This window comes from Schistosoma haematobium, chromosome 6 (assembly GCF_000699445.3).
Source record: "Schistosoma haematobium chromosome 6, whole genome shotgun sequence".
NCBI lineage: Eukaryota > Metazoa > Platyhelminthes > Trematoda > Strigeidida > Schistosomatidae > Schistosoma > Schistosoma haematobium.
Genome location: NC_067201.1, coordinates 17,270,268 through 17,297,096, shown reverse-complemented (window position 1 = coordinate 17,297,096; position 26,829 = coordinate 17,270,268). Strand labels below are relative to the sequence as shown.

Below are 26,829 nucleotides of genomic sequence, written 5' to 3'. Positions count from 1 at the left end.
ACCTCTGTAAATAAACTTACTAAAGGTGTTTGCGATTCTAAATTTCCTATCCGGACCAGGGTTTATGGCATTGAATTTCTACTGTTATTACTAATACAACTAATGGTAGTAGTAGTAGTAGTAGTAGTAGTAGTAGTAGTATTAGTCGTAGTAGTAGTAGTAGTATTAGTCGTAGTAGTAGTAGTAGTAGTAGTAGTAGTAGTAGTAGTAGTAGTAGTAGTAGTAGTAGTGGTAATACTAATACTACTATCTCCACTGATATATATATATATATATATATATATATATGATTAATAATCCCAGAAATTTATTGAATAGTAAAATTGTTATAGTTAACTTCGTTGATTGGTCTTAGTTAAGCAACCAATAGAAATCATAAAACACTGAATAGTTATGAGATACCTTAACAGCACTTATCCATAATTCCACGTGGGATGAAACTCAGCAACATTAAAAACTCAATTAATCTCTGAGAACGCTTATGAAAAAAAGATCATTCTGTATTCACTTAAAATAAAAATGTCAAATAAGAAAAGTATTGTGAAAATATGCAAACTACTTAAGTAATAAACTAAGTAAATGATGTATGTATATGACTTATGAATTACATAGGATGTTAATTTTGATAAGAAAAAAGGAATAATTCATTTTCTAGTTAACTTTGTTCAATTTTCAATGTTGTGAGTTTACTCTTCAATATGTTATAACATCATATTTACCTGTGATATTGTACACTATGCTTTCTTCCTTCCTTTCTTTCTTTCTTTCTTTTTTTCTATCTCTTTTTATTACATAATTAACAGTGAATTAAGCTATGAATACAATTCATATCAATAAATTAAACCATAACAAATCGGAATTGAATAAAACCATGAAAACAAAAGGAAAACGATTTCAAAAATCATCAAAACTATTTTCAAATTGTTCTTTTTCAGCAATATTGAAATTGAATTCATTAGAATAATCAAAATGATTTATATCTTGTGAATTATTATTATTATTATATAATGGTTTATAAGGAGGTTCAATATTCAATTGATATAATTGTAACCAATTTAAATCTTTAAAATAATCATGATTTTTAATATCATGGATACCATTTTTTAAATTACCATAACGTCGACTTAAATCAATTTGTATTAAATTCCTGATTAAATCTTTTAATAATGGATTAAAATGATTTGTAAATTTAATATCACCAATAATAATTAATTCAAATGTTTTCATTTGATCATAATGCATAAATGGTGGATAACCAGTAGTCATTTCATATAATAATATACCAAATGCCCACCAATCAATTGAATGATGATAACCTTTATTTAATATAATCTCTGGTGCCATATAATCTGGTGTACCACATAATGTCCATGTACGTTTATGTTTAGGTAATAATTTAGCAAAACCTAAATCAGTTAATTTAATAAAACCATTAGAATGAATTAAAAGATTTTCTGGTTTTAAATCACGATAAACTATTGTTAAATAATGTAAATATTCAAATGCTAATATCACTTGAGCACCATAGAATTTGACCATTTCATTAGAGAATTGTTTCATATGACGTAATAATGTAAATAAATCACCACCTATTGCATATTCCATAACCAGATATAAATTACTATTATCTTTAAAACTATAATATAATGGTATAATAAATGTAAAATTACATGCAGCCAATATACGTTTCTCATTAATTGCATTATGAATTTGATGAGTTTTAATTATTTGTATTTTAGATAATATTTTTAATGCAAAATATTTATCAGTATAAATATGACGTACTAATAGAACATGACCAAAACCACCACGTCCTAATGTACGAATTCTTTGAAAATCATCTAATTTTGCTGTCATTTTCATTAAATTATCATCATATAATTCATGAAATAATTTAGATTGTTCTATTAAAATATCAGCAAATTCAGAATGTGCTAACATGTTGATGTTGTTGACGTTGTTGTTGTTGTTGTTGTTGTTGATGTTGTTGGCTGTTTGCTATAATCACTGAACAATGTGCTGTATGATACTAACTTCACATATCAAATTAGAAAGAAAGTTTTTTTATTGAAACGGATAAATAGGTATTTTTAATAATAATGAAATAAATAAATTTCCATTGTTTAATTAAATGGAGTTAATGAACAAATGAACATTTATGATTATTATTATTATAATGAATGAGATTGGTTGAATATTAATCGATTTTTATCAGTTTAATTTGTTGATAATACAAAGTGTACTTATACACTAAACGGATAATACACATACATACATTATTGTATATCATTTTTTCTTAATGGATACACCCAGTCTAATGCATAGACACATTAATATATATATATATATATATATATATATATATATATATATATATATATAAACTGGGAGTACTGGAATGAGCGTAACTCTCGCGCGCGAACCTCAAGACCACTGAGGCGGCATCTTCAATTGTCGTGATGAAAAGTCAGAATTAGATTTATTTACTCCTCATGATTTTTATTCAACATGAATTCTATTTAATTCAATTTGATGATCACTCAGTATAGTATTCGTTACTGTTTTCCCCTATGACATTTTATTCTGTATAACATACGATATTATTGTATGAAGTATTTTTCAGATATGTGATTTATTCTGATTATAAATCAAAAAAATGGGTGTACAAACCAATATATAAATGAGTGTGTCTCCGACTCGACTTTTCGTGGTTGCTCGTGCTTCTGGCTGCTTGCGGAATATGTTTCCCCGTTTCGAACTTGGACTTCTGTCTCTGGTTAGCAGTGCTGGGACGCATCACAATACCTGGCTTATTGGTCTTTGGCCACAGAGTCTTTGTTCGGTTCGCAGACTGGGTGAACTCGTAATCGCTTCAAACATAACACTGAAGTAGATACCTATCTCTACCTCACATGGATTAGCTTCATTGGTAACGGTTTCTCACTAGAACTCCGAGAATTCTCTCACGAAGCTAGTCACTGGTGAGTACATAGTATGCGGTTGTGAAGATGGTTAAGTTTTTGATAGAGATCATCCTGGGTTCGAACCGTATGTGCTCACTGCTGCAGAGTCCTATCCAGTGCTTCCGGTTTTTCAATAGTCCTCTAACATCAATCGATTCATGATTTCAACCAAAAGCATAACAAACTCCACAACCCCATACGGTTTCAGAGAGCTTACAACCAACTTGTTGGCCATAATTATCATACAAATATATACATACATGCATGTCTACACAAGTTAATGACAAACATGAAGAGTGATGAAATCGAATATTTAAAAAATTATCATAATATTATGAATTGTTATTAGTGAACAAGCATATCATTTTTATTAATTATGACTTTCGCTTTTAAGGCGGCAATGTAATATATCATTATAAAGTAATTTAGATTTTGTAAACTGTAGTTAGTTAGGATATAATAATAATACCCTGAAATGGAAAAAAGCGGAAGAATATTTTCTTTTAAAGTTGAATTAACATGACATTCATCTCCTAGATGAACAGTCTGTGGGGGTTGGTTTAGTCTCGAAATGGTTAACATCACAGACTGATATCAGTTAGGAAATCACTAAAAGAATTAGAGTTTACAATTGGTTCTTGGAATTCAGAAATTTTAAAATTTATACAGTCCTCCCAACTGGGCCATAGATAGACTCAAAATTAACATAACTCTCTCCGAATGTCTCACTTTAACCGATCGATCTGGGATTCACTGGTTACTATATCTATATACGATGACTAACATCTGTTAATATCATATACTACTGTTTTACTTTAACTTCGAAATCTATATGATCTCGTCACCACCAACTATTACTACTGTCCTAACTAAATGTATTACTTTTGACCGGTTGGTATAATGATTAGCAACTTTGTGTGATATAAATTCATATGAACGGCCTCTCATCAACAGTAACCTTTTCTAATAGTAAACCGACTCCATTAAAACTATGGTTGATCAAACTTACAAAACAGAATACTGTTTTTGTCCCTTTGTTTCGATTCTAAGCATTCGACACTACAGTCTGTCTTGGTAAATTGTATGGACATAAATAAGCTTCTGCACGCGAGACCGGAGGTCCTGGGTTCAAGTCCTGCGTGTGGGATCCTGGATGCGCACTGCTGAGCGACCCCATACTATAACGAAACGATTGTCCAGTGCTTCCAGGTTATCAACCATGATCTAGCATTCATTGATGCGTGATCTCAATCAGAAATAATAAAGTTGAAGTGAGTGACTATTAAAGGCATCCAGATTTACAACTATGCAATGAATGTATCGTTTGACGGTCAAAGTTTATTTTCTTCAAATTAACCAAAGCTGTCAGATAATACACCCTTTTTCCATGTCATTAATCGCAGGAATTGTTTTCAGAATGAAATGGCACATATTAAATACATTACTGATTTTGAATTCCAAACATTATTTTACTCAATGAAAGAAAGAAATGAATGAAAGAATAAGACACAACTGAAATATTCAAAGGTATATCACTGACTAACTTAGAAATGTCCACAATTACTGAATAAGTCACTTATCAACATTAAGGTTTAATGATTTTCAAGTACTTACAGTTGTATCATCAACAGTCTATGTGGTATTTCATCCATAAACGTAGATATTTTTTTATACTTAGATGTATTTATCAATAATTATATTCAACGAAAATATGAAATAAAAGTATCATAAAAGTCAGCCAATCAAAGGCTGAATATTGTTTGCTAAATAACCAGATTGACATAGATCAAATGCATCAATTGATGAAGAAAACAACAAACTATCATATGATTGTGAGTCAGTTTGAAGAAAAGCTTTTTAAATTAGTAAACTAATTGATGATTATACAATTATTAACAAACAGTCAAATCAAATATCTTCAGGTGACATTGTGGCTACTATGGAAATTCTTGAGAGATACACGATTCAAATCATATTAAATCTCTTAACATCTGATTATTTATATACATATGCATTTCACTATCTCTAAAATAGAACATAGATCGCACCAATTATACTTTTATTATAATAAGGCAAAATGAAATCAAACCTGCTAAATAATTTTGTTTAAGACAATTTCTAAAAATAATGAGGACTTGTCTATAATAATTTTCAGTATGAACCAGTCTTTAGAAGTTATTCGCTTTTGATTAGCTAAGTGGTCGAGTATAGTCTCAAAGTTCTCAGTGCTTGAGGGTTTCATACACTGCTTAGTCTTTAGGAGTCTGGTAAACAAAAATAATCATTAATGTCGTACATTAGGAGGTTATACACTGTGCTGCTGTGAATTATGTCTTATCATAACATTATGCAGCCAATAAAAATCTGTTTTCTACCAACTATCACAGAGGTTGGTACATGTTGAGGCTTTGATTCAGTGTATACCATGAAGAAAACTCAGAAAACATCACGGAAAAACTAGATTTTCTGACGTTTCGTGACTCAGTGCAAACCACTTCTTCAGAGAACAAATAACCAAGAAAAGCTATAATCTTTTAAAAACACTGATGCAAGTCAGCATTTCTATAGCACTTATGCGGTTTCCAGAACCTTATCTTCTGTATTCAGAAACTCAAAGGATTCAACATGATTTTTTAAGATATTTCATACGTATGGCTTTAGAAGGCTGTCAATGAGTATAACCTCATGAAGTTGAAAATTTTTAGGGGAGGCTGAAAAACCGAATCCGTGTTTTTGAAAAGTAAGTTATGGATTCCAAATATAAATTCAGTTGCGATATTTTTCCTTCACTCTGTTCCATGTTTCAGAGAATTTTATTGCTGAGTCTGTGGCCTAGATCTATCCTTATCATTTACATTTCTTATTACAACATAAAGAGTTCAAAATTCAGCTACTCCTTTGTGGTAGTTAGAACAGAATTACGGAAAATTCCTTTCTATAGTAAGTGGTTTTGATCTGAAAGACATTAGCTGAGACTAAAGATAACCATTGAAACTAAAACGTGGGCTGATCATATAAGAAATAGCAGATTATTAGCTAAATTCTTGTACCAAAGATGAATCTGAGAAAACTGGATAAACACACTATTACAATCATATGGTAAATGAGATTAGTTAAGTGAACAGATAACATATCATCCTCAAATTTTCTTACACGTAGCATTTAAAGAATAACAATGATAATCCAATATTTTCTACCACTATTTTATTCAAAGCAATTTTAAAAAGAATAATTCATTTAAACTGAGATAACACCTTCAGCATTCAAATTGTCAACACTATTGGCATAATTGTTATTATGCTACTTTTAAATTGTTAGTAGTTCAAAACACCGAGACAACAATTTAATAGTCAGTTACTTTTGTAGGATTCATTATTCAAAACAAAATGAGAATGCTTGCTAAAGATGTCAAGATTAAAATGCATGAACTGTGGCGAATACTCTTTTAAGCACCATAAATAATATAATATTATATAATCTGAGGACTCGATATGATATATAACACTTTACAAGATCTTCTTAAGTTTTCGTCAATCCATGAATGGTATGAATGTAATTTTTGTTATGGATTCTCAGTTTGGTTCGAAGGTTCTGTTTTTTTCAGTCTTTTTTTCCAGTTCATTGGCAGTGGGCAGCAATCTTTCGCCAAATCAGCTCTAGTACGTCCTGTGATCCACCATGTCTGCATATCCCCTTTTCCCTTGAATAAAGAGACAAAATGTATCATGTTATATAACTGGTTATAACAAGACAAATGTTATTAAATGTAATCTATGTTGCAGAACTCACTAGAGATAGATATAATCATTCATTAAGTGCTTAATAATGAAGAATTTCTTTTTATGTAACCGGTAAAAGCCCTTCGGAAAGGAGTTTGAATTAGCAAATCAATTCGCATAAGTATTGATAACCTTCAAAGTATCTGTTTATCAATGAAATGCAAACATAAGGCATAATGAGTTATGTTTGGGATTTTGTTCATCAGTTAATTCGTATTCACTTTTGGAATGAAGTGAGTTGACATGATGAATGATTGTTGTGGTAGATAATACTGTTGATCGAGTAGACTGAAGATTAAACTAATTATGATTTCTAATTTAATCAGCCGTTAAATAATACCATGTTGAATACTTGGATACTGGTTTAAATTATGTGTGATCACAACTAGTAGAATGTCACCCCACAAATCCTTGCGTAATCGAATGTAAAATGCTTATTTTGATATTAGTGAGAGTATCCATACCTACCTACCGATATATTTTGAGGTTCCGCATCGAAATATGATTTCTGTAATGGCGATCTGTGTTATAAGTGATCTAACTCCTGAAAACAAATACTAATGATAATAGACACTGCTCTTCATTGTCAATAAAGAAAAGACATTAAGTTTGTATATAAATTCAGAAACGTTTCACTGGTTTCAAATGGCTACTATTAGAGGTTTGATAAGATATAGGGATGCTAACTAGCACAAGTGAATCTTAAAATGTGTGTGATAGGATGCAATTATAAAAATTCAACCTTCATGAGTTTTCATGCCTTAAATTATTATTATAAAACATAGAGCGTTACTGTATGACACTCGTTTTATAAACATATTGGGCTTAATCATACTACACTTATATGCTAATTTGTCATTAATTTCGTTATGAAAGTTTTTAACTATCATTGAATATTTGAATGTAAAATATTTACCGCGAGAAACAAAATTGAGATGACACTTGATAAATTCCGAGAATGAATTCAAATGTCATAGATAAGTTGAAACATGAATATCGTACAAAGCTGGATATTCGGTGGGAAAATGTTCCTTTATATGAGAAGTTAGAAGTTTTCAAAACTAAATTGATAATTCTGTCTTCAACAGGAAAAACAAAGATTTTTTCACGGTGACTAGCGAATTGAAGATGGCTGTTAACAAAAACAAACACTGACTACATAACGTTTAAAAGAGAATGCTTTGGTAGTTGATATTCTAATTAGAAACTTTGATATGCGACAGATTTGCGGAACTAAATATCTCATAGCGGGCACTATACCTCTAAATCCACTGGTCCATGTACATAAAGTTAATTTGTTTAACAATGTATCACTGATCTATATATAGGTCTCGAGATTATAAATTCTCATTTTCAAGTCGATAAAACGTCATTTCCGATTTAAGAGGATTTTGCAAACAGTGAGGTAATAAATCATCGATGGAACTTGGATTGACCGTTAATGCAAGCTTTGATTATTAGATGAGTTGTTGTCGTCAGCATGTGAACAGACGTACCACCTTCCAATTCAGTAAGCGTCCCACTAATGGGTCACAAACTAGAAGGAAACTTCTCTACAGTTATTTTCATTGATTTATTTGATCCCAATCTATGACAAATAATGGTTTCAAATATTGGCATCACCTAATTCAGTTTTAAAATAACCTGAAGTTCTAAGTAAAATATTACTTCAAAATCCACAGATCCAGTCTTGTGTTCACTAGTGGCACTTCACCACTTGCTTATTGTCATGAAAAAGCCATCACTTATAATTTATTTAACCTAAGTGAATTGTGATTAGTCAAGAAGTGCAAAGAGATATATCTGAGATGCAACGTATAAGGAACTATTCATATTGTATAAATGATTCTTTCAAAAAACTTTATTTTGGCCTATGTCTGGTTCTTTTTAGATATGTCGGATTATCGACTGAAGAGTGTATCAGGTAATTAACTGAACCCCAAAGCTATAACAGTGATAGACCGCTTAATCTGGTTACTGATAGAAACTGGCTGAAAAAGAGGAACATTAAAAACATTTCTTTTATTCTACTTACTTTCACAGTTATTGTACCACGTTTTTCAAAAGTGAAACCACCAAGTCGATCCAATATAGCGTGTGTTGTTTCTGAGCAGTGTATTTTGTAAGCTTATCAATATTAAAAAAATAAAACGAAATAAGCCTAGTCATGCCGGAAAAATTCTACAAATGAATAAACTTTACAAAATCTAGTGACATATACTTTCTCTAAATAACACACCAATAACATTCGTTATCAATATATTTGGTCTAGCGATCATTATTCCACAGCAAGAAAAAAAACAAATTACAAGTCTATCATAACTATAATAATCATTTAGTGATTACCTAATTATAAGACCAATTAATTTGATAGTTGTAAACTATGTACACTAAGTCATGTTAGTAAATTCGTAATTTTGATGCAACTGATGCTTCCTGCAGAATATGAACTAATATCACACTGTGTTATCGTAAAAAATATTACCTTTAACATGTAAGCAGCAATGGATTACATGACAGTAATCAATATCATGTCTGATCCTGTTGCGCACCATGATATCAAGTCACTTAAACCATTTAACACGTTACAACATGATCTTTAAAATTAGATCAGTAAGAAAGAGATCATTTGGCATTAGCTGTAAATCAGTGGTCAATTAATGTAAGCAAATGTATGATCATGTTCGTTCTACCTTGCTAATTGCGATCCACTACCTTATAGAATTTTCTTCTACTACTTACTTACGTAATGTGATATATATATAGGTCGGAGTATCCCAATAGTCAAGTCTTAATTTACGAGTGACTGATTTACAACATGTAATCACGCTTATTTTTGTTTATATTACTTTATGTATTATAATGCTACTAATGGCCATGAAACGTGGCTTTTAGAAATAGACACTGTTAGGTTGTCAACTTTTGACTAAAGATCTGTTTAATTCACTTTGATCCATGCATGTTAAGGTCAGTGAGTGAGCAATGCTGATGTTAGAAGTGAGAAAATAGGTAAGGGTGGGAAATTGATTGATGTGATCGGGACATAGATTGCGTATGTCCAGCCACTCTTTAATCCGACACATGATTTTTGCTGGTTTAGGCGTTAAAAGGAAGTTAAGGGGGCCAAATCAAAATGTGACATTAGTCCAGGAGGTCAATAACAGCTGGATTTAGGTAGATGAAGAATACTTGGTTAATATCCAGAATATTATAATAACGAATGACTGGAGACATCGGACGATATTAGTCAGAATCGATCTCAGTGGTCCAGATCCATTCACTCTTTGTTTTCCAACAGATTTTCAGCTTTGACCTGCGTACACATGTTTGTTAGAGTATTGGATTTTCTGTGGGATTAAGTTATCAGTTTAAGAAAACCAGTCTGACCTGTCAAAAGAATTTTATATGTAGATGCATTTATTCCTTTATTTATGATACTTTGGAAATCACAGTTTCCTTATATCGTAATTCACTTAAGAAGATTTTTTATGAGGAAAGAATCCTTCAAGGTATGGTGTTTCTCATACTTATTTTTTCATGATTTACCTATTTAAAGGCATCACTTAACTGGAATACAATAAATTGAAATAGTAAATTTACCTTCGCCAGTACTTTCCATTCGACTTGCTGTGTTGACTGTATCACCAAAAAGACAGTATCTTGGCATTTTCAAACCAACAACACCAGCACATACTGGACCTATAATTATTAAAGATGGAAAATATTAAATGTTATAGATTAGTATGCGTACTACTTAATCATGATTCAAGCAACTGTCAAAAAAACAATTTATACAAGGTTTCTGAGACAGCTGTGTGGTTGAAAATAATAAACGGAAACAATGATTAAATTTTCATGTATTTTGGAATTGATAAGTCAAATAGATCGAAAATAACAGTTCTATTGAAGGTTCAAAATAAAGTCATCGTTAAAAAGAATAAGCTTGTGGATCAACTGTTGATCCATTTATTGCTTCCCATGGAATTCATTTAGCTATCACACCATAGCTGTCAACAGCTTACCGATTGGCACCTAAACTAATTTTACAATTTCTGTATTGCTGACTTAATTTTTGTTGAAAAAAATTATTTTAAGACACTTAGTGTAATGTTGGGTTGTTAGAGTAAAGTGATAGAAAATCTGGAGCATCGTATTCTAATTGGCCATGACTGATCTTCATTAAGTTGTAAAGATGTCCTGGTGACTGATCATAGAAAGAACTGAAATTGGATTCGTCATTTTTTGTCGTCTATATCCAACCATTCCACCTCAAATAAAGTACCATAATTTAGTGGTATATTCACAAATATGACCTTAATATGTCGTTCAAAACAAAGGATCAAATAACAAGATATTGATTGCTAACTACTGATTGACTGGTGTAATGTTCATAGGACAAAATAGTTTTTATCCAAGGTAAACACATTTCGTCGAGAATACACAAACCCTAACTGAACCGTCGATACCTGGTACCTTTATTTTCAAACAAGATGTTTTATTCCGAGTAGTTTAATGAATACACTTGTCGTAACGTTGATGTCAAGATTTTCCTCTATTGATTTAACAATTCATAAATTGCATACTTCTCAAACGAAAGATCAAAAGTTTAAAATTAAAACATACGAAAGCTTTTGACTTAAGATTATATCGAGGCAGTTCACACAGGATGAACAGTGAGAAGATAGGAGTACAACAATACCAAGTGAATTGAAACGAAAGCAGTTTATGTTACTAACTTGACTATGTTTTATCAACAAATTATTTTCTACGCTTTATTTATAATTTTGAATTAAAAACCTCCTAGTAACCCTTGAAAAACAAGCTACAATGCTAACCCCAACCAAGTGTAATAGTCAAATTCAAGACTGATATCGTTAGGATTATTCAGATAATTTGAAATTATTTTACGAGGAACATGTCGTTTATGTAATAAAACCTATTAAAGTTGGCGTTTTTAATCAAATTCAATATGCTTTCTATACAAATTGAGAAGATTCACTGAGTTCACTCTCTAACATTAAAAATACAAAGTGTCTTTCCAGAGACTGTATAGCTACAAGGTTTGGTAGTAAGTTTTCACATTGTTTCGAAGATTTCAAAGCGTTTGCATTACTGTTCACTTAAATGACTGTTCTGTATTCATTTAAGATTGAGGCAGCTAGCTAAATAAATAAAATTATAGACTTGTCAGATGGATGTGGCTGAATCCTTGAGTTGGTTTTCACTCCGAAACTCGAACCCACTGCCGTTTGTTTAAAAAGCCATTGCGTTATCCACTTAGATACTGGCTCCAGACAGCCACTAGTGTGTGCAATGAAGTAAAGTTTAATTCATTTTTGTATTGGTAGTTTGAATCTTTTTAATTGGTGTTTAGGACTGCGATTGATCAGTCACTTATTGGCTTATGTACATTCTGTTCGGATTATTTCGATATTGTCTCAACTCGAAAGCATAATAAGCGGGGATGAACATCAACCGTGAAATGCAGGTAAATCCAGATGACGAAACGCACATCCCGTATTCAACTGCTAGCCACCACTCATCTCTGCCTACAATGCTTGTGGCTTCAGGCAATATCGAGGCAATCCGCACAGAATGCACATATTCCAATAAGAGACGGATCGATTACAGTTCTGAATACCAGTGGGGAAGATTCAAACAAGTAACAAAAAAAACAACTTGAACTTCAGTAAATCTAAATTCAGATCCCAACTAACAGTTGGAAATTTATAGTTCTCTTCATTTCAAGCAGCGAAATGATTCCTGACAAGTGGAAACTCTGAACAGTCCTACTTGTAACACTGATAAAGCAACGCTATTACTTTCATTAATTATTGAAGAATTTCAATATCTTTAGTGAAGTTACTTTGGCATTGATAGGTCACCTCTATTTGCCATGATATCAATGTTCATATGGCCTTGTAATAAAAACGTTTGTGAAACTGAGACTATATGTATAAATCCATATATTCACCTATTAAATCATAATTAATCAGGCTAAGAAGTATATTACTGAATCTTACTGACCAATAGTAATAAAAGATTGAACTAGGATTTGTTCGGTTTTTTTAGACTTTAGTAGTCCTAAAAAATTACTATATTTTCATCTAAAAAATAGATTTGTGATGTATAACACCTACCATATTATTACTTACCTGAATGTAAACCAACTCGAATTTTTAACGGTTCATCAGGTTTGTGAGGAATTACGAAACTGTGTGAAACACTGACTAGATCAAGTGACATGTCAGCTATTGCTATCGCATGACGTTCACCATTTCTTCTTGGAACACCTGATGCAACCATATCTAAAATAATGATGAAAAACAGTGCCTCCTCTTTAAACTTGAAAAAGTGACATTCAAGAGATTCTAGAGTGAATTCAAACAGTTGAATGTCTATAAAAGTTACTCTGATGAGTTTCAAACGGGTAGATAGAGAACATCTAAGCAAATCTAACCGTCTGATCTTCAGAAGAGATTTATAGTGAATTTATTAATGATGGATCAGTATCATAATAATTCATATCTGTTTAATAAATGACATTAAAGCGAAAAGATTAATCTGAGGCTTTATTGATCTTATTAATAATTCCTTTTTCTCCAACTTGCCTTCATTGGTGAAATTCTGTAAATTAGAATGACGAAATCAATTAATATAGGTCTCATTTCGTTCACCTTTATGTATCATAATTTATTTGTGCTCAGATTGCAATTATTTTACTTAAACTATCAATTATATGTTAAAATGCTAAGTAAATCTGTAAATCAAGATTGAATCTTCACAGAAATCTAATGACTGACCAACTCTTCGTTCCATAGAACAATAAGCACTTGTTCCATCTTATTTTTCTACTCAACTAATACCTGAATACTCAAACAACACGATTAAAATAGGCAAACACATTTACTCACGAGACAACTGTTCTGATATTACTAGAGAAGATACTCAACGTCAGTTAACTGAAACCTACCACAGTAACCCTGGAATGGAAAATTTTAAGGCAACATTTTAAGAATTCTAGGAAGTGTCAAAGAAATATGACAGATTTGTGTTTGCTTTTTAGATTTCCAACAATTACATACCTAATATGTAGTCAACAATAAAATTGTTACGAAAAATCATTACTTACATGCATCACCAATTGTTTCCACTTTATAAACGTCGTATCGATCAATGATATCATCGAATTGAGTGTACAATTTGTTTAGAAATTCTACAACCTGGAAATAAGTTTTATTTAACAAACTATATATCTATACATTAATGAAGAAAGGTTGATTTAGCAACTTCCCTAACTTATTTCTTAATCAATTTTCACTAAAAATTGACTAAAGATGAGTCAACTGAAGTTAAACCATCATGGAAAACCTGAAAGCACTGAATGTTGAGATCGTGGATGAGCACTGCTGAGGAGTACCACAATAGGATGAAACGGTCGTCCAGTGCTTCCAGGTTTTCCATGGTGGTCTAGCTTCAATTGACTCATGATCTCAACCATTAAAATATTAGTAATTTGATGGAAATTTTTGATTTCTATACAATTAAAAGATGGAATATTTCTCAAATATGTCTATTTCGTTATCGCCAATAGCCATAATCATTGGGTTTTTTTCATATAATTACAGGTAGTTAATCTAGTAAAACTCCAGTGAGATGAACATTGTGTTTTAATAACAAAATGAAACAGAACTATCGTGTCTATTTAAAACAAGTAAAAATAAATAATCATTGTTTTCATACATAAATCACTGGTTAGATGAATGCAGCTGATGCATAAAGATAGAAGAAAAAACAGGAAAGATCAGTGTATATCGTTCCAAACTACTATTTACAAAGTGCTATCAATCTGTAATCCACAATAATACTTGAATATTAATGAAGAAGAATAGTTATGATAAGTTGATCAAGAATTCTTAGCATTAATCACTGGAGTTAGTTTAGTATTAAGTGGTTAAGATAAACTGATTGAATGCTCTAAGTCTATATCTCCCGCTAATTAATACTTTCCAGTCAAGCAATTTTCTCACTTCTCGTCAATTATTTATGAACATTCTTTGTAGAGAGAATACCATTTTCTAGGAGATCTATCTAGTACATTAACAACAATGTTTTTCAAACCCGTAATGTGCATATATAATGAAAGATCCTTGATGGTACTTTACATACGTAAGTTCAACCATTCAAAATTTACCGAAAGCCAATGAAGTTACATACACGAAGATAATTTAAATAACTATTTCTTATAATAATAAATAAATTATTACTTCAAATGGTGTAGAACTTGATGAAATTGTGGTAAAACCGACAATATCACTAAAGTATATTGTACATTGTTCAAATGCTTCAGGCGGTACATTCTCACCATGTCTTAGCATTTCTACAACTTGTTTTGGTAACATACCTAAAGTAAGATAGAAAGTGAAAAAAGTTGTTATAGAAATTAAAAAAGAATTTAAAAATGTGGGAATGTAACCAATCAAGTTAACTAAATAAACTTTAGATACATAAGCTAAGATGGATAGTTGCTAGCAGTGGAATCCAGAACGCGCGTTTGCTTATAACGCTTGTGAATTAAGGCAATATCGAGGCAATACGCGCAGTATAGACATACGCCAATAAGAGACTGATCAATTGTAGTCCTAATCATCAATGGGAAGATTCAAGTACCACAAAACCAAGTGAATTTAAGCTTTAGATAAGTTAGTAGAATAGTTTAGTAACTTGAAGTATACAACACTGTGAACATTAAGAACGTTTTATATAAAGATATATCGATCAATAAGATCAAATGATATACATATTCTTAAATAATGTTATAAGAAGGTGCTTATCGAACTCCTGGGTAGATTAAATGTCAATACAATATGCTATCAAACAGACAAGAAGGATTAAATTTATTTGTATGGAGGTTTCGACAAATCTAAATGTTTGCTTTGAACCACTATAACGAAGGTTATTTATAAATTAACGCAATTTTAGCAACTGTGCTCTAATTACACTTAAAAGTAATCAGTAAATTTAACCGTTCAGAATCCATACTTGTGCTTTAATGAACTTGGAATAATAAATATTTCGCTCAGTTGCAATATATTCTGTAACATTCTAGACCACTAACAATATCATTATTTTATACTATATTTAAGGTAAATGAATCCCCCTAAATATGTAACTGTGAAATAATTAGGTTTTCATTTACCTTACAATATACAAAACATTGTAAACTGCAAGTATTTAATGGTAAGCAAAAGTGACAATTAGTTTGTGCCAATATTCAAACAATGACAACTGCATGGTAAAACAGGTTAATATTTTTATTAATGGCTTCATTAAATATTATGTTTTTGGTACATTATAGAATTCTCAGCACAAAGTATTTCAGCGAGTTTTCATTTCTTAGTTCTTGATCGATATTGACGATAAAGATTGAGTGGTAAGTAGTTAGATGTTAGCAGTTCAGGAATAGACATCTTATTAATGTATATTCTTTTCGATGCATATTTCCAGCAACCGCGATGTCTCTGATTGAGCTTTTTTGTAACTTGTACAGCGAAATGTGGTAAACATTTCACAAACTCACCTGAATAGGTTATGAGACTAATAGGCATAATGATATGCTAAAAATAACAACAAAACAGATAACTTGTTGAAATATTCAGACGGCAGGAGCAGGTAGCTCAGATATTTAAGGAGGCCGCCTTGATCGAACCACGTTGTACTGAAAATTGATACTATATCTCTATAGATAATAAAGACTTTATTTTACCATTACGATGCATGACAGTAGAATTAAGCATAGTAAACGATAGACTATTAAATTCTACAAATATAAATGTTTTTAACAGTAGTTTGATCAAACATTTTAATGGAGAACACTTAAGTAAAATGAATAATTCATTTAAAACTTTGTAGATTATAAACTTCTATTGATCTATGAATCATTAACTTTCATGGTCAGTTTTTAACTTCCATCTAAGTAGGGTCTCAGAGAAGCTTCATTGCAATTATATATTGGATAGTCCCATTCATGAATATTCAGTCCTTGATTTCAATAAGATCACAAAAGTTCACAAAGCTTATCATATTTGAATTTTGAATGGTATAAAAAATTTACATGATTTATGTCTATAGTTTATGTACAATTAAATAATAAATTATCATATGGACATAGTCTCCATTGGATATACATGTATATATTAGCCCCCAAAACAAATGTTCAACCTACTGTTAAGTAAAGTGTCTGCCATTTTTTGTTCACTACGAAGCGCTTGTGTTCTATCTTCAATAATAGATTCAAGACATTTAGCATATTCTTTCGTCTTAAATTAAAGGAAGCAAACATGAGTAGTTAGAAAATTTAACACAAAAAAGGAAAACAATTATTTTTGGTACAAGGGGCTTTATGAATACTGAAGAAATTTCACAGCTTACATAACAATGATGGAAATCTAGGAAGCACTGCAAACCGTGAAAACGTGATAATCTCCACAGACCCCCTACACCAACTCTCGAGCGAATACTTTTAGAAGTTAATTTAATAAGTTTCAGTTAAAACCCGTAACCACTGGAAATAAATTATTTCAGGTGCGAAACGATTATTCATCGGAGACAATAGAAGATAGTAGTATGATATCGCAAAACCTATTGAACTGAAACATATAGACCACTGGATGCCAGATTATTGGTCTAAAGGTTAAGCGCTCTCATCAAGACTTGAATTTTCTGGGTTTGGTTCTCTGTGGGGTCGTGAATGTACACTACTGGGGCACCCCATACTAAAATGTAACAGTTGTTCAGTGCTTCCTATGCATAATACTTATCTAACGACATTTAGTCCGTGATAAAAGCCATAAAAATAGTTGTTTTATCAAGTTACATAATTTTTTTTATGAAATGGTACTCATCAGTACTATTGTATCCACTCTTACAATGTAGGCTTAATAATAGTTCAATGTCCATTCGTGTTGTATAAAGTTTCATATGTCTTGATATCATTCATCTTAGTCTAGTTTGTATGATGGTAAATTTCGGTGATTTCATTATGTTCACTTAGAAATTCTATCATCTGTATAATTGATCAAAACATTTAAAATATTTGAATTCTATGGCGCTGGTGTTATGGAAATAACAGACGTATTTGTCAAACGATAAATCTATGCACAATTTTTATTTTATTTAAAGCAACTTAAGTAACAAAATTGTCAAATGCATATTTTCATTTGATCTATGTAAGACCATAGATTCACATTGATGATGCGATTCATATAAGGACATAACAACTGTCTAATGGTGATCTTTTTCTTAAATGTTTTTTGTATGGTATTAGTTCACTATAAAAGGTAACCCTAAAATTATAGATCAGTTTGTTTGTCATATGAGTGAATAACACTGTGTTTGGTAATAACAGAATTTCAAAATATGACATATTATGGTGTATGCTACTTATACCGACAGATATCAATATTATGTAGCATCAATAGGGAGTGGCATACTTGACAGAGGTAGATTGAAATGAAGAGAATTGGCAGAAAAATCGGAGAGTAATCGAAATAACAACAGAATTAGCGGAATAATAGAGTATCTAAAGTACAAAACAAAAAAGGATGTGCAAATGGTTTGTTAAATGTATGATTTTCGTATTTTACTAACCCATTGTTTGATCTTACGTAAAACAATAAATCGGTTTATAGCACCTAAGTGATCATTTACTACAATACTACTTTAAATAAGGCTTAGAATTTTCAGACTCTGAACCACACAGAATCTAATATTCTTGTCGTGAAACGTAGTAGTGTGCTGCATTATTTTAAACCCTTTCTTTAAACAATCTGCCTTATGGTTAAGTTTTAAAATGACTGTGACAAGCGCTTGAACTCTCTAATAATAACAATTATTGAAAAATTAAGATATACTGTTTATTTGTAAAGTGATAAAATCAACAATAACATTATAATCCACTTATAACAGGCAAATGATACTACTTACAAGTATTGTATCTTCATCAACTCCAATATTTTTTGGATTAATCTTTGTCAACCATTCTATAATTGCATTTAAGTTTGGTCTAAGTGTATTTTCACTCCAACAAGATTCCATCAACTAATGTAAGACAAATTAAACAATAATCACATGATTATTATATGAAATCAATTAAGTGATAGTGTAGTGAACGAGAACTCTGGTGGATGCAAAATCACAAAGTGAAAATAATACATCGATTACATCATTTGCACAACTACTTTGAATTGTTATCTTGATTGCTATTAGTTTCGTTCTCTCTTCTGTTCATTTTAATCTCCTCAACCTTCTGTTCACAGACATTCCACTTCCGACTTGTGTTACATACTACTTATATCTGCAAACATAAGTAATATACACCACAATGGCCCATACTGGAAAGTGATGTTTTTCTGTTTGCTTTAAAAACTATTCGTCCTTTCTTGCAAATCACACAACAGAACTTGTAAAAGGTTGAACGCCATGTGCGTATAAGTTCTAAGCAACAAAGTAATTGGAGCTAGTTAAACACAATACTTATAGATTGTTAAAATGTCTCGAACTGTTCTAGTGACTGATATTTTATGATCAGAAGGGGTTTGTGGAGATTTTTAGAAATTTTCACAGATTGAAATCATGAGTCAGTTTTCAATGGTGGTCTAGCTTCAACTGACTCATGGTTTCAATCTGTGATATTTTATGAATCTTTGAGACAAACCTGTGTGGAACTTAAAACACTCACTCAATAATAAAATATTTTGCTGTCAAAAAAGTAATCACAACCTGAGATTAGAAGTTTGGTTAATTCAAACCACGAGACTTTATGGAACTACTGATTCTATATGACATTCTCGTCAGAACAGGTAGTGATATGTGCTATGATGATTAATATTCATAAATAAACTGAAACTTAAGAAATTAAGGTTTCCAAGAAAACAAGATATTGCCCAGAAAGTCATGAGACTCCCAATGATACATTTTCGTCAGGCTAGTTTGTTCTGTTAACAATTTACTAATACGCGTATTCAAAAATGGAATAGTTTAAATTGCGCTAGCTTAGATGTTTCCTTAAAGCAAGTGAAATACAAATATTGGGGGAAATATTATATCGTAATCGGAGAGATAAACAATTAGGTAAGTTGCCACATCTTGAGATGATTTTCATCACAACATACTCGACCTGTAAACCACAATTCCTATCATAATTTTTCCGCCTCGTTTTTTGTAAATCATCTATAGCCGAGCATTCTAAACGTGACCAATGTTACGTTCTGACTAACACCATTAATAATAAGTCGAGATGAGCTACACTCCTATCGGTCTACTTATCGCAACTCTACTTCCATTCCAGACTTGAATTCGAAGAGAAATTCGCACAGCACCTAGAAGAATAAATCATGCAATAAGTGGCAGAAAGCAAAGTAAACAGTACTTAATAATTCAGCATACATTAAGATATAGTAAAATATATAATGTTCATCCAAGGCAACGTAACTTGTGGCGCCGATCTTCAAATTGTCAAATTCTTTCAATGAAACCGTCTGTTCATGAAATGTTCCTTGATTTTATCCAAAGGAATCAAATTTTCGTGTCAACATCCCTTAAAGTGCAAAACCGTAATGTAAGCATGGAAAAGTTACACCTTTTGAGGAAATAATTTTTCCGGAATTATTTGACTTAAAACTCACATTGTTGTATTCTTCAAAAGGCGGTACTGTTGCAACCTCGTATTTAACATCAGTTTCAAAACGTCTTTTAGTCGGCAATTCCGGGTGATTATACATTGGATCTGCCACAAATTCGTCATCCTAATTTAGCAAATAAAAAAAATAATGCTGATTTAGAGGACAAACATGTTAACTTGAGTGTGAAAAACCAAATAAATTAACCTACAATAATCGATATTTTTAATCACCCTCTTGAACATAATGTTTTGCAACCCAACTTATCTTATAAACAACGACTGTACCACATAAATAATTTTAAAACTAACTTGAGACGGATCACTCCGACTTGCCGTTTCCCACATGATTGTACCAAAGCTGTATATGTCTACTGCTGGCACGAATAGTGTTTCTTTATAATCTAAGAAAAAAAATTGGAAATAGATTTATTTAACTGATGCTAACTGGATGCATTCTGAACAATGGAATTAAAATCATTAACATCAGACATTAAGCTAAATGTCATGATCAATCTAGGCTTATCATTGAAAGAAAGAAATAAATAAAGACTTCGTTACATTAACAACACTTCTTACAATGTCTAATTAAGTTTTCAAAATTGGATGAAAACAAAGTGTTTAGGATACAAACATACCATGATTTACAATGTGTAATGCTAACTGATCAGGGTTTGGCATGAATAAAGTTTCAAATGATATCTAGGTATGTTGTGCGAACTGACCAACTTCTTGAAACAATTATCATAACTAAGATGGGTGGATAACAATAGTGGTATTAGACCACTGAGCTTTATTCGATATGCAGACGATTGAAGGTTAAATGAATACGTATCGAAAATTTTATAATCAAATTAGCGAAGTTCCACTTAACTAAAAGTTGTATGGAGCTGATTAGCATGTTCAGCAAGCAATTCTTAGTTCAATACCTATAGCTGAGCCTTATTTCTATTCAATTCAAGTGTTGATTCTTTCATAGTATCTGTGTTTTTGACAAACAACATTTATTTAACTACCCTATGATGGATGAAATGCGATTTCTCATACGCTTTAATTCCGGGTTTTAATACTTATTTCCATTTGAACGATATCATTTAACGTAGCTGTACAATCATATTCACAACTATTTACCATAACTAAGTGTATAATAAGATAGAATCATAAGTATTATTCAGTATGAAAAAGCAATTAAATACTGTAAAACAATGAAGGGCTAATAGGGTACAGATGGAAGAAAATTGTGAACATAAAGAATAATAAGCGTTGGAAAATACCTATTCATTACTCATATAGATTAATAAATAAGGTGTTACAAAATAATGATACATAATGTAATTATATACATAACCCAAAAGATCAAAATACATAGCATTTAGTTATCCCGCCTTTCAATTCATCAAAGATAGTATTATAGTTCAAAGATATGAATTACTGTTTTAATGTAAATGAGCTAAGTTCATTTGCTACAAAATAGTAACAATGAGGATAGACTTATTTATGTATGACCTCCAAAATAAACTAGTGTCATAATAAATTAAAACTTTTTGAACATACCCTTACTTTAACTTCCCTGAGAAATAAGAAATTAAAATGCCCCAAAAATTAACCAATAAAGCACATCCCAGCAGTAATGTTTTCCGTAGATTTAGTCAAACTGTTATCATATTTCAGTAGTTGAGATCATGAGTAAATTGAAGCTAGATCTCCACGGAAAACCTGGAAGCAGTGGACGACCGTTTCATCCTATTGTGGGACTCCAGCAGTGCGCATCCACGATCTCGCCTCGCGGGATTTGATCACATGACCTATCAGTCTCGCGTGCGAGCGCCTAACCAGTAGACCACTGAGATAGCCGGCATCCAGCGGTGTTAATGTCTAACTTCAACCAATCCACAAAACTGAGAGACACATTCACCATTGTCATCAGTGAGTTACTATCTCACAACCGACCCGGTTGAACTCCAGTGGTCACTGCTTCTCACTAGAACTCCAGGATATACCTCTTGAAGACAGTCACTGGTGAGCATATGTTGATTAGTATCAGAAGGGTTTTGTGGAGATTGTAGTAATTTCAGTAGTTGAGATCATGAGTCAATTAAAGTTAGACCATCATGGAAAACCTGGAATCACTGGATGGCCGTTTCCTCCTATTGTGATACTCCTCAGCAATAGGTATCCACGACCCCGCAATACCATATTGTTAAAGATATTATTAAAAATACTATAAAACCTTCATAAATTTAACGCTTACCTCTATATTCAGGTGGAATATATGGTAAATTTTCTGGTTTATCTAAAAACGTTTTATGTTTTTCAAAATCATTTGACCAAATTAAATTATCTAATCCATAATCTGTTATTTTACATGTCCATTTTTCACTAACCACACAATTTGATGAATTCAATCGACCATGTACAATCTGACAATGATGTAAATAAGCTAAACCATTTGCAAGACCAGTTAAAAAACCTATTCTATTTAAAGAAATATATAAGAAAAAGAAGATTATACTAAATTCATATTCAACAAAATACATATTTCTATAATTAGATGTCAATAACTTTTACTTCAAAGGACCAATAGTCACCTGTAGACGTAGCCTTCATTGATTTCAGCAAAGCTTTCGACGAAGTTCCGCACAACTGGCTGTTATTTAAGATAAGAAATGTCGGGATTGGAGGCAATCTATTTATGTGGATAAAAGACTTCTTAGTTGAGCGTCAACAAAGAGTACGGGTGAACTCAAGGTTATCTAGCTGGGGAACTGTGCTTAGTGCCCCAGGGTACAGTTTTGGGACCAGTGCTATTCCTCTTGTATGTAAATGACCTTCCCCGTCTCCTATCATCATCGGTCTTGCTATATGCTGACGATGTCAGGATATGGAGAACGATACAATGTGAGGGTGATAGCTAAGAACTCCAAAATGACCTGAAGAAATGATCTGAATGGTCTCAAACCTGGCAGTTGCCGATAAATACTTCCAAGTGTGTTGCAATGCATATCGGTCATCAAGGTACAGATACATACACGATGAATAACACTGAGCTACCTGTCGTCCAGACATATAATGACTTAGGAGTCATCGTTAGCCAAGACCTAAAGACTACTGCACACTGCCGAGCAATAGCCGCCAAAGGTTTTAGAACGTTACGGTTAATACGTAGGGCTTTTAGTCATTTCGACGCTAAGACGTTTTTGACTTTGTATACAGTGTTCGTACGTCCTAAACTTGAGTACTGCATACAAGCGGCTAGCCCCTGCTTGAAAAAAGACAGTGAGCTTCTGGAAAAGGTTCAGAGAACGGCAACTAAGCTGATTCCCGGAATAACGAATCTTCCGTATGAAGCCCTACTGGCCAAGCTGAACCTTTTCCCGTTGTCATATTGCAGAGCTAGAGGCGACTTGATAACAGTTTTCAAATTACTTAGTGATAAATTAGCACCTGATATGCCCTAATTTTTCTTGTCTTCCAAAACAGAGAATTTACGAGGACACTTCAAAAAAGTTCATAAGCCGAGAACAAATTACTTGTCAGCTGAATACCAACTTTCCCATTGAATCATCAACGAGTGGAACTCATTACTTCAGCACGTGTTTAAGGCTCCATCAGTCGACTCTTTCAAAAGAAAGTTGGATCAACTGAGAGACCACCATTACCAGGACTAACACAGGCCATCAAGCCTCCTGTCCTTCTCAAACTGAAACTTAATGTTACTTAACATTGATAGTAGTTGATTTTTAAAACCCAAAATCCAAGATTCTGTTTATGCAAAACAGTTCATGCAATTGTTAAAATTCATATGAAAGTTCATCGTTATATTTCTTCATTCAAGATAGTGACTAATCTAGAAGTGTAAATCAATGATGAATTGAATTCTCTATTGAATATTCAATGTTGAATTTCTGAACTAATGAGCTTCTTCATGGAAAGCATAAATTATTTGCTTTGCTCCTGAAAAATTCATCATCTAAGATATAATTTGCAATTATTCAAGATTTTTAAAAAATTTGACTTTTGTGGTAAATATCTTTATATTCAGAATATGTCAGACAGTCATAGTTAATAATGTTGCTTTACTCTAATTAATATTGGCTCGTATCAGTTATTAATAAATGTTATGTAATAATAAACTAGAGATGCTCCATAGTAATTTAATTCTATGTTATTCTGGTCTTGTGAGAATATTCAAAAATATATCCTGTGTACTGTACACTTACCTTAAACTCCAACTTAGCGGGATAGAATCACGTCGAAGTACGTAACACAAACTTCCTCTATCACAAAACTCTGTATACAATGATAAGACAGGTGATATAAATGTGACCCCAATGAGCTTCACTAAATTATTATGTTTCATTTTCCTGTAAAATACATGAGGAAAAATTCAACTTCGTAACATTAGTAAAAATCTTTAACTGTTTGCCTCAATAAAAGACATCAAGAAGACAGAGTTTGTTTAGTTTATCAGAGAATCGAGTATAGAGTACTCTACGGTTCATTCCTCTTCAGTGCATCAATTCAACAATGTAGTTCCAACAATATGCAAATCATTGTACTACACTATTTGGTATATTACTTGTTTGGAATATAAATATCTAGTTTTTTTGTTTTACAGCGTTCACCAAGAAAAGATCATGAGTCAAATCAGCTAAAATTGATAAATAAGGTTATTCAAGAGTCTGGAAATAGTTCACTTTGAGTAACTCGGCAAGAACTCATTGAAGTAGTATGTAAACTAATAAAAATGCACAGGCTAGGACGAAACAGCTACTAAAGGATTTCTGGTTTACTAGTGATCCCTAGTTGATTTTTAATGAAAGTTAATCTCAACCCGAAAACCTTCTACACGTACTTAGGCTTATGAAAAAGGGAAGAAAAAAATCTTAATGTCACCACTTTTGGATATCGTATGAAGTAAAATCAGCCACTTGACATCGAATGAGATAAGTCGAAATTATAATCTGCTTCTTATATGTCATTTACGATAGATCGAATTTCGATTTCATTATTAGTAGGTCGAGTTTTCTTGTTGTTATGATTACGTTATTGTTATATATGATTACGTGAAACAACATCTAATAGTGGCTTTTTTAATTATTTTGAAGATGATTTCCATGGTGAAGTGACATCAATCCCATAACCAAAGTGCATTAAACAGTTATCAATTGCAGTCTGAAGCTTACTAAATGCGTTTATCCATGACTTTACATAAGATCAAACTGAAAGCCTTCAGGTTTTGACACTAGACCAATAAACATGGACCGTGTGATCGATAATTTTAAATCCAGCATAATTATAAAGAATAATCGTGTTTTTCTGTTATTATAACTTACTTAACTTCCCATAGTTGTCTTTGCATATCGCTTGTTAACTCAGTAAATTCAACGTAGACTTGTTTCATTGCTACTGGAACGCAGTCGCTAAAAATTTTAAAAAGTACAAAATTGAGTGTTTTTTATTACCCATTCAACATTGATAAAACAAAACTCTTTAATTATCGACTACTAGATAAACGCTACTTTCTTGTCTGCACACAACATTTACTTCCATCAAACTAAGGATAATCAAGGTCAGCAGACAGTGATTTATTACTGAAACATTTTCAGACTGTTAAAACCTCCAGAGAAGATTAATCTTCTTGCGCGTCTAGTCATACCAAAACGTGCAGTAATATCCACGAATTCCGAATGAATTTAAGATCAATAACTTGTATACAAAATTCATTCAACAGTAATAACTATTAGTTTAAATGAAGTAAACAAACTAAGAGCAATAATCTAATTTTTAATCAAGAATCTGTAACCAGTTATTATTTCACCTAAGAGAAGGATTATTAATTGATCATGGTTCACTAACACAACGAAATAATTTCTGAACTCCTGCAAAACTCTGTAAAATATTTGTGTAATATGATCAGGTTGCGAATCAAACTAGGACCATCTAATCATACTGTGAATGTTCAGATTGAACACCTTAATGTTTATCAACTTATTATTCTGTTCAAAAGACAACAATTTCTCTCGGATGTTGGATAAATAACATCATGATAGTTGATATTGTTTAATTTTTCGATGGCTTTATGATCAGTACAAGCCGCTCTTCTTGAGGACAGTTACCTTATAAAATTATCTTGATAGCTGTGTTCTTGTTATTAGTTATTATTTAATATTATGCCATAATATGATCTTTGTAACTGACTGAAATTGACGAATTAAATCATAAGGTATAATAATAAATTATTGTGTCCTCTTAGGGTACAAAGATCACTAGAACGTACTTCAGATGCATAATTCATTCATGAACTTTTATCTTGAAGAGATTCATTCTATGACTAGTAAATTGGGATAACTAATTTCTAAGTTGTATGTCAGCGACCAAGGTTGTAATGTCTTCAAAAAAATAGATT

The 26,829-nt window shown here is 31.8% G+C and overlaps 2 protein-coding genes across 2 annotated transcripts; both read right to left on the bottom strand.

Moving 5' to 3' along the window:
* Positions 1-485: 485 nt before the first annotated feature.
* On the bottom strand, positions 486-1,941 carry PKA1_5 (camp-dependent protein kinase catalytic subunit; the record flags this gene model as incomplete). Its single annotated transcript, XM_012938058.3, has 1 exon — positions 486-1,941. The coding sequence occupies one exon, from the start codon at positions 1,939-1,941 to the stop codon at positions 895-897; it is 1,047 nt and encodes a 348-aa protein (XP_012793512.2). The 3' UTR covers positions 486-894.
* A 2,348-nt stretch (positions 1,942-4,289) lies between these two features.
* On the bottom strand, positions 4,290-25,845 carry NPR1 (Nitrogen permease reactivator protein). Its single transcript, XM_051217006.1, has 14 exons — positions 25,757-25,845; positions 24,641-24,784; positions 22,672-22,895; positions 20,733-20,824; positions 20,428-20,547; positions 18,728-18,841; positions 16,968-17,061; positions 15,010-15,146; positions 13,875-13,965; positions 12,898-13,050; positions 10,343-10,441; positions 8,778-8,869; positions 6,117-6,663; positions 4,290-4,435 (listed from the first exon to the last, which is right to left on the bottom strand). Exons 1-13 carry the CDS (start codon positions 25,780-25,782, stop codon positions 6,526-6,528), a joined length of 1,524 nt encoding a protein of 507 aa, XP_051065636.1. The 5' UTR covers positions 25,783-25,845; the 3' UTR covers positions 4,290-4,435; positions 6,117-6,525.
* Between the last annotated feature and the right edge of the window lie 984 nt (positions 25,846-26,829).